Genomic DNA, 9731 nt, shown 5'->3' on the forward strand with positions numbered 1-9731 from the left:
AGAATACAGGTGTGTGCCACTGGTTTAGGGCAAAAGGCCACTGTGCCTGTACTCCTGATTGCCTAGGCTAGTGAGGAGGAACACGGGCACAGTGGCACCCATCCTTGCCCTACGCCATGTCCAGGCTGCGGAGGAGCAGCACAGGCACAGCAGCGCCTCTACCTGGGAGACAAGAAACATGGCCGGGACCAGGGGTCATTTGGGGGGGGACGCGGGGGGACGCCATCCCCCCGGGTGAGGTGCGGGAGGGCGGGGCCTGGAGCTCCCTGCTGGTGCTCGCTGAAGGTCGCCACCGGCTGTGGGGAGACACACTTCCGGTGATGTCAGGGGGTGTGGCATATGCTAATGAGTTATAATAATGAGTCCCCCTAGCTCTTTTTCTACGAAATGACCCCTGGCCGGGACTGCCTCTGCCCTGCCGGCAAAAAACGTCTGAGTCTGAGCTGGGAAGTAGCCGGAGCGTGAAAGGTTAAACAGCTGGCTGTATACAGGCATGGTTGCCAACTCCAAGTTGGGAAACTGCTGGAGATTTGGGGGAAGAGCTTAGGAAGGGCCAAGTTTGGGGAGGGGAGGGAGCTCAGCAAGGATATGATGCCACAAAGGCCACCCTCCCTTTTCTCGAGGGGAACTGAACTCTGCAATCCAGAGATCAGTTGTCATTCCGGGAGATCTCCAAGTCCCACCTTGAAGTCGGCAATGATAGGCTCTTCCCACTTTCACTCACATCTCCAAGGATGCTTTCCATTAATAGAAACAAGCCATTGGGTCGTGCCAGCTGTTAATGGCAAAATGCAGTTCTCACGCCATCTCCGGCCACTTTTCACATCAAGTTGCGAAACTTTTCACATTCAGTTGAAACCTGCTTGTATGATTTATTCTGATTTGGTTTTCACAAAACACAGACCTATTTGACAAAGACGTGGATGGTGAAGGGCATGGCAACTCAAGCGTTCCCATAAAGCAGGAAAGAGTCATAAGAACAAGACAAAAGGCCAATATGCCGTACAAGAACCCTTTCCTCAGGCTCCCGGTAGCCCTCCACGACACCTTCTGCAGTTTCCAAACTTTCAGCCCATATTTGCAGACGTGCAGCCTGCAGGTGAGCAGGAAAAAGAACAGATGTCCATAGTTTGGACTCGTGCACAAAATCGGGACTACACCAGGCAGAGACTAATGCAGGAGTCCTGCTCACCTACAGGCTGGATGTCATGCTGTGACGGAAGAGCAGCTAGAAATAGGCAATTTATTCCAAAAGGCCATGAGGGGGCTGCGTGGCTCATTCATGCACAGCCCTGAAATGTTCCTGGAGGTGAAATGAAGGAAGGACAAAATGGATGCCTTGATTTGTCTGCTTTGCTTTTTTGCTTCAGTGCTGAACTTCCAAGGGAGTGCCTTGTCATTGCGGTGAGAATGGGTCTAATCCACCTCTCCCTGTTTGCAGTCTCCTTTGACCCTCTGAGCCAGTGTCAGGAGGCTGATGTGTCCCTCCACTTGGGCAGCCAGTGCTCATCCCTCCCCTCAGCTTGTCCTTGGATCATCCTTCACCCCACCAGTTGCATCAGCCCTTCTCTCACTGGCTGGAGTACGTGCATCTCTGTTCTATGTTGCCTTAATTGCTCAGTTTTTCAAGCAGAATGGTGACTCACAAGTTCTTTTAATAAAATCACATGCATCCACTGACCTGTACTGAAGGCAGGAAAGCAGTGTGACTGTATTGGCTCAGGATTACCGAGACCAGCAACACTGGCTGTGTGATGGCCACCACAATCTGTTATCTGGAGAAGTATGCATGCACACAAAAGCTTATGCACAGAATTAAACTTTGTTGGTCTTAAAGGTGCCACCGGACTCAAATTTTGTGATAACACAGTAAGCCTGGCCACAGGATCCCTCTGCATCGCTTTACAGGTTTTGTTGTTATTCAGCAGCCTTTACAGAGAATTGGTGCAGAATGGTCCTGCTCTGTCTACAAAACTAAGAAATCAGGTGGTGCCTGTGGAAATAAATACATGGGGAATAACAGCTCTCTCTCCCAGGGTGTGGGAGAGGGTGGAAAGCAAGGCCCTCATACCCCATTGTGAAGAATAATATTTGGAGGGCAAAGAAGATTCCAAGGGGATGAATAGCTTGAAATGGGCAAAAAAAAATGATGAGCATAAAGGGGACCGTCTTTGTTCGGCAGTGGTCCCCCATTGGTGATGTGGGCTGCCCTGAAAACAGGCTGTGCCAAGGAAGGCTTCAGGGAATTAGGTAGCAGTAATTCTTTGCAATGAGCATCCCCCCCCGCTACTTTTGTTACGACAGAACCACTTTGTTTTAATATTTTGTGTCAATGCCCTTGAGAGAGAGAGAGAGAGAGAGAGAGAGAGAGTCACAATATGGGATTAATGCCATCATGAAAGAGGTGACAGATGGCCTTAGGAACCACAGAGGCTCCAGTGATAATGCCAGCCGTTTTCCTAAAATGGAAGCATCCATTTTCCAGCCAGAGGCCCAAGGAGCATTAAGGGGCTTTCTGGCCAGAGAGCAGGTTTGTAAATGGCTGGTGAGGCATTTTGGAATTAGGGGCTTATGCTATTTGGGTTGAGCCTGCATCATTCTCTCAATACCTTTGGGATTCCTGTATTGAATAATAAGGCAACCCTGTTTTTCACATGGAACTGAAGTGTTCATTCAAAATGCATCTCCAGATACTGAGAGAGCTAATAGGGCTGGCAGAATCATCAATAATGCAAGTAAAAAGGCAAGGGAAGTGGATTAAGAATATCCACTAGGAATATCCACTGGTGGTACAACTGCATATCAAGACCACCCAGAGGCCAGGTGGGGGTACAATCCAGATGGTGAAAATTCACACTGCAGACAATGAAGCGCAGGGGATCTGGGGAAGGCAGTTTAGCAGATTAACTGGGGGAAAAGGAAATTTATGCACTGCTGAGCTGTTCATTATGGTTAGGGGTGTATAAATTCCTTATCACCATGAAACAAATACAGAACTTGGTTGTGGAAGTGGAATTCAGTATCCCAAGAATCTTTTCTAAAAGTAAGTGTTTAGGCTGCAAAGATAATCTTCAAAGTATGTGGACAATGTCTGATGAAATATCATAAACCAGAGAAGGGTGTGATGGGGATTCCCAGGGGTCCAGGAGTGGGAGGGTGGATCAGAGGCCCATATGGTGTCTTGCCAGTCCACATTAACAACAAAAATGCACACAATTGCTTACTAGTGCACGCAGCACAGAACCCATCATTTCTTCATGCAGAAGTTTGATTTTTAGAGTACCTCACACACACAGCCCTGCATTATCGTCTGAGAGAATGATATAAGCCCCTTCAGTGGGTTGTTCATGAAGTAAATGAAAATAGATGAAGAAAATAATTACTGGATTATTTGTACATTGACCAAGGATGGGGAGACAGTGAGATATCAGACCAGTTTGTGTGCAACTGAGGCAAAGGCTGTAGCTGTTAAGTCTCAAGCAGATCTCTGGACAGGTAGCGTACACATTATTTAATTAAGAGCAGGTCTTCAGTGAAACAAACCTGGCTTAGAAATTGTGCACAGGGCACAGGCTAGCCCTGGTCTATTGGTGCAAGAATGAGTTTCCATGCCGCCTTTCCTTCCTTTGGCCATAGGTGGAGCTGTAGTGGCTAGTCTGCAGGCCTACTTAAGACCTGTTGCAAGCTTAAATCCTGACCCCGGTGGGACAGTTCTTTTTTCAGAACAAAGCCACCAAGTGGGAGACCACTTTTGCTCTAATGTGCTTTACAACTTCTTGTGGTCCTCACTAAGCCATGTGTGTTTCAAAGACTGTGTCCGGGCATTCAAATTCCCAGGGAGGGGGTGATTTCCAGAAGCATTGGAACACCTTTTAAAAATATTTTATTTTGCTTTTAATTCCCATAGTCAGGGCTATTTTTGGGCAGGAACGCACAGGAACGGAGTTCCGGCTGGCTCCCGAGCTGGCCACACCCAGCAGGAACTCATTAGCATAATAGGCCACACCCAACAGCAGAAACTCATTAGGACTGGCTACATTAGGGGTGTGTGGCCTAACATGCAAAGGAGTTCCTGCTATAAAAAAGCCCTCCGTTTTGACAACAAACAAGGTAAACAGAATAAGGAGCAAAAGGTGTGTCTGGATGACCACACTTCTGCGAACATGGGGTGTGTGGCCTAATATGCTAATGAGCTGTGCTGTCAGGGGTGTGTCCTAATAAGCAAATGAATTTTTGCTGTTGGGTGTGGCCTATTATTCTAATGAGTTCCTGCTGGGCTTTTTCTACAAAAAAAGCCCTGCCCATAATACAAGTTTATTTTTATACAAGACAATCACTCCCCCCTCCCCAACAAATACCTTCTTAAAGGGACTGGCATATATGGTGGGTGCCATGGAGGTATTTTAATTTTGTTTAGGCTTGCACAATTTTATTCTGATATTTTATAGGTTATATATTGGAAGCTTGCTTTAATGCTCTTGAAACCCATCCGCAGCCTTCAGGATAAGGTGTGGTCCAATATCTATGGAAAGTCACAAAAGAATAGATTACCATCCAAGAATGGAGATTTCTGTTCCATTAATGTTTTCAAATCTGTTTCCTCCCCTTCTCTAGTACTGGATAAATGAATACACCTCCACACTGGGTATTGGAGTCTTCCATTCTGGCATTGAAATTTACGGCAGAGGTAAGGTGCTTTCTGTGAAATATGTCTTCAACAGGATCTTCGATAGGTTCCTCTAATGGGTGGGGGAGTAGAGTGCGATCTCTTTTCTCTGTGTTACTCTTTATCCAGAGCAGCGCCTTGGTCTTTAAAATATCATGATCTTCAGACTTACCGTTGTTTATGTGATTCTGTTCTGCCTCACAGGTTGCAGTTGCATACACACCCATATTACAAATGAAAGTAAGGACACACAGATGTCAGATTCCAGTATTCTCACATGAGCAATCCCCCCTTGCAGATCAGAGAAGGCTCTTCAGTGCCTTCTAAATGTGGTCATATTTATTCTTCAGTAGCCCATCCTGTTCAGGTCTTCTGACGCAACTGTGTCCCTAAAACGTTCTTTGTACTTTTCCATTTTAGCATCTCACAGTGGATGTGGCTGTACTTCCTGTAAAAGAATGGCAACACATCAATCCCACTTTGAAGCCTTGATAGATGGCTATAGTGGTGGTGGTGGGGGCTTGTACTGGTTGTTGGCCAAATAAAGAACACTGAGATGGGCATAGTGGTGGGGGGAGTAGTGCGCTAGCTTTTTGCTGTCCTTAGAAAACTAAGGAGAAATATCTGAGCTATAGGACATGATTTAAAAGCAGAAAGGGCATTAGAGCCAAAACACAGCATGTTCCTGTATGGCAGGGCACTGCATGATTCCTTGGTCTTTAGGTTCCTACATCCATGTTGGTTGCACCCAACAGAGGATTTAGATGAAGGGTGCCTCAGGAGTTGACCCTCCAGTGCATGTGTGCACGCCCCAAAATGGTTTGTAAAGGAATGTCTGAAATGGCAAAACAGGGACAGGGATCTACCAGGGACAAGCCAGAGCTATTGTTATTGTAAAGAGTGCCCAGTGGTATCAGGTATTGACACAGATGGCCTACAACTGCCAGCCTTTGAAAGAAATCATTCTGGGACCTACGTGGGACCAGCAGAGAGAGCTTCCAGAGAGCGAAGTCACATTGGATCAAGGGGAACCACTGGGGAGCACTGCCCGCTGGTTTTGGTCAGGTCCAAGCCCAGCACAACAGCTGCCTACTTACTGAAGGTGTAAAAATCAACTTTGGAATGGAGTAGCCTATCCCCTTGCTTTTCTGACAGCTAGATAAACAGCATATCCTCTGGCAAGCCTTTTTTCTGGTTCATTGGATTACTAACATATTGCTTATGGAGAGCTTATTAAGCAGCAATATAAAATGACTATTATTATTACACATTAAATGAAAATAGTGGGTCATATACAGCATTGCTGTTTCACATGGCATTCAAGCTTAGTTCCACACTGGGAATATAAAGGTCAGGAGGGATTTGGAGAGTCTTGCCACTAGCAATAGCAATGCACGACAGACCACAAAGCATTGCAGCATTAGTAAATGCCATAGCAGGGATGGTCTTAGCTGATATGAACTGCTCAGTTTCAGTGTGAAAGAGCTGGCCCGGAAAGGGCCAATGATACCCAAACATTCGGTCTCATTGTTCAGCCACACTCCACTGCTAGGGATGCAGCAAACCGTCCAAATCCTTAACCCAGATAGGTTATGGAAGGCTTCATGCTGCAAGTGCAGGGGTCATTGGCAGATTTTCTCCCCTCCCCTCCCCAGCCTCTCCTTTCCTGCTCTCAGTGGTCTCACCCCTTCTTTATTTTTGAGTCACAAATAGATAGATGATGCTGTCCTTATGCCCTGAGCCAGATGTATTGTGAAAGAAAATCTTTCCACTCATAAAACTGTTTGTGGAAGAAGAATTTTATGCTGGGAGAAAGTACTGCAGCAGGACCTTCTCAGATAACTGAGTTAAATCTGCACTAGAAAGATCCTTGGGGATGAACATAAGAATATAAGAGAAGCTATGTTGGATCAGGCCAGTGGCCCATCCAGTTCAACACTCTGTGTTACACAGTGGCCAAAACCCAGGTGCCATCAGGAGGTCCACCAGCGAGGCTAGAACTCTGGAAGCCCTCCCACTATTGCCCCCCCCCCAAGTGCCACGAATACTGCCCCAGACATCTATATGTTGTGGCTAATAGCCACTCATGGACCTCTGCTCTATATGTTTATATCCAATCCCCTATTGAAACAGTCTATGCTTCAAGATTGGATAAACATATGGAGCAGAGGTCCATCAGTGTCAATTAGCCACAACATATTGATGGAACACTATGTCTGAGGCAGTGATGTTCTGTGTTTGTTGCTGAGAAATGCTGATGGAATCCAGTTTTAAAATGGTTTGAATTCGGCCCAGAACTTACACAAAACTAATTTAGGACTTTGGTTTTTAGTTGGTGGGTCATATGTCATAGAAGGAGTTGTAATAGCAGTGTCCAGAATTGTCTTTTTAGAGAAGGGAAAAAAAATGAGGGAATGAGAGAGTGGAAGATGGGGAGGGGAGATGCAAGCAGAAGAGAAATAGAGAAGGGAAGAGGCACATCAATGGTAAGAAATTAAAGGGGGGTGAAGTGTTGCAGGATGAAGTTCAAGTGGGACCTCAGGTTTGAAAGACTGTATCTCCATGATTTTGGAAGACACTGGACTCGGCTGCCTCATGAAAGGGCAGAACTAGATGGCAGCAGTTTCTAGTTTACGGATGAAGGCCAGTCTGTATAATAGCAGCTCACATGCAAAGGGGTTTACATGCTTAAATGCTCTTCTATAACACCAATACCAATGAGAGGTAATCTCATGTAAAATGAACATTGTAGAAAATGTTAGATTAGTCCCTGATACCTTGTATTTGATGTGCAGGGAGATATTTTAAAATATTGGGGATCATTTAATCGTGCAGGCCCCCAACATATGACCTGATGTTTTGCAGACTGGGAAGCAACCAGTCCAGGAAGCCTTGTATCCCATGGCCAGCTGTTTGTGTGGACTGTTCACACTAGCAAAGAAGCAAAGACTAGCTCCAACTGGCATCTGGGGCACAAGCACTGTAGTTAAAAAGGGAGCAGTGATAGGAATATAATTATTCTTTTCGTCTGTGGCTTTTCTGGGATGCATTTGGCCATTTTCGGGGACAGGCTACAGAAGTAATTCATCTGGAGTTGCAAGTTGGTTGCAGAGGATGTCATAGCGACCATTCAGATTATAGGCCTTCTAGTCTCTTTAGATTCAAACTGAACCTTGACTTCAAAAGGCCTTATAAAATGCAAATGAAATGCAAACCACAGATTTTCTGTACCTTGGATGTAAAGAGATAGCTTACTAAATGCTTTGTTGAAGAAGCTGAGGACTCTAACCAAGCACCTTTGCTTTTATGCTATTTGCTGTCATTGATATAATGCATTCACTGCCCTGCTGGTTGTCAAAAGGCAAACAGGGCCAGTCCCAAATTGCCTGGAACAGGCAAAGATGACCTCTGCTGAAGATAGGGTTGCCAGGTCCCCTCTGGCAAGGAGTGGGGGGGGTAGGGTTGCCAGCTCCAGATTGGTCAACTCCTGGAGATTTGGGGGTGGAGCCTGGGGAGGACAGAGGTACAATACCACAGAGTCTACCATCCAAAGCGTTCATTTACTCCAAAGGAACTGATATCTGTGGTCTCGAGATGAGCTGTAATTCCAGGGGATCTCCAGGTCCCACCTGGAGGCTGGCATCCCTAGCTGAAGAACTTTGGTTGTGAGGATGTCCTTTGCCTAGTAAGTCCAGAGTCGAGGGCCAAATGAGACCAGCTGTGGAGAGGCAGCTGGCTTTAATGCTGATGACCAGCCATGCAGACAGCTGCTATGGCGTTTTCCCAGGAGCTGTCTTTGTTTTTTTCCTTACTGTCTCTTTCTTTCCTTGGCAGAATTTGCCTATGGAGGGCACCCCTACCCTTTCAGTGGGATTTTTGAGATCACACCAGGCAGTGCTGTAGAGCTTGGCGAGACCTTTAAGTTCAAGTAAGGGCCTTTCTTTCTCCTCTCCTCTTCATCATTACCTCCCAGGCATCCTGCAACTGATGAGTTCTCAACAGGACAATCCATTTTAAGTCATCTTGTCTGTCCTTTCCCAAGCATTTTCCTATGACTTTTTGGCTGTTTCTGTGAAGTATGTGGTAGTGTGAACATACATTTGAGAGATGGTGGCTAAGGTTGCCAGGCAACCAGATGGAGACTGGAGGGGGGAGCAAGGACAATGGGGGGAACCCTAAAACCCAGAAGTGACATCATGCCGCTCTAGGAATCAGCAGAAACATGATGGGTTTACCGTAGAGTTTTTGGTTATTCCTAGAAAGAACTGATGTGATTTCTAGGTTTTCCCTAGAAGTGACATCACACTGTAGCCCAACTGCCATTTGTTTAATGTTTTCCCTTGCCAGCTGCAGCACTGGTGGTGGGAAATGGGAGCTGGGGGTGGGAGATATCCTGCCCCGGGGCAGGGGTTTGGCAACCTAGTTTGAATGTTGTTTTTGGAACAACTCTGCTGTTCATTTCCTGTCTTTAAAAACATGATATTAAACAACGCAGGATTTAAAATACACTCCAGAACTTAGATTAAGATGGGTAGCCATGTTAGTCTGTCTGTAGCTGTAGAAAAGAGCAAGAGTCAAGTAGTACCTTAAAGACTAAAAAAATGTGGCAGGGTATGAGCTTTCACGAGTCACTGCTCACTTCTTCTATTCTAGCTGTATCTGAAGAAGTGAGCAGTGACTCACGAAAGCTCATACCCTGCCACAAGTTCTGTTAGTCTTTAAGGTGCTATTGGACTCTTGCTCTTTTCTATTATTCCAGAACTTGTTTTATGTTATTGTGTGCAGAGAGTTGGACTTGAAGGAGGGACTCTCCCACAGACTGTGCCCTCCGAGCAGTTTGTTACAACTTCACACAAGTCCTGCAACCCCAGGAATAAACCTTGCAGGGGTCAGAAATGGCTTCTGGGTGGAGGGGAAAGCCAGGAAAGCCAGTGGAAAGTGCAGACTTATCATGATATGTAACCTAATAACTGAATTAATGCATCTGAGCAAATGCCAATTTTCTCTCTCCCCCATTTAAAAGCCATTCAGCTTCTTTGATGAGAGCTCTAGACTTCTGAAGCAA

The 9731-nt window shown here is 46.0% G+C and overlaps 1 protein-coding gene across 1 annotated transcript in view; it reads left to right on the plus strand.

The window, feature by feature from the left end:
• Positions 1-997: 997 nt before the first annotated feature.
• Positions 998-9731, plus strand: part of LOC107109111 (desumoylating isopeptidase 2-like) — a 23517-nt gene continuing 14783 nt past the window's right edge. Inside the window, exons 1-3 of the mRNA XM_015409680.1 lie at positions 998-1099; positions 4615-4687; positions 8501-8594. Coding sequence (XP_015265166.1) covers positions 998-1099; positions 4615-4687; positions 8501-8594 — 269 coding nt within the window. The remainder of the gene's footprint in view (positions 1100-4614; positions 4688-8500; positions 8595-9731) is intronic.

The sequence above is a fragment of the Gekko japonicus genome, unplaced genomic scaffold, assembly GCF_001447785.1.
Source record: "Gekko japonicus isolate JY-2015 unplaced genomic scaffold, Gekko_japonicus_V1.1 scaffold3096, whole genome shotgun sequence".
Taxonomy (NCBI): Eukaryota; Metazoa; Chordata; class Lepidosauria; order Squamata; family Gekkonidae; genus Gekko; species Gekko japonicus.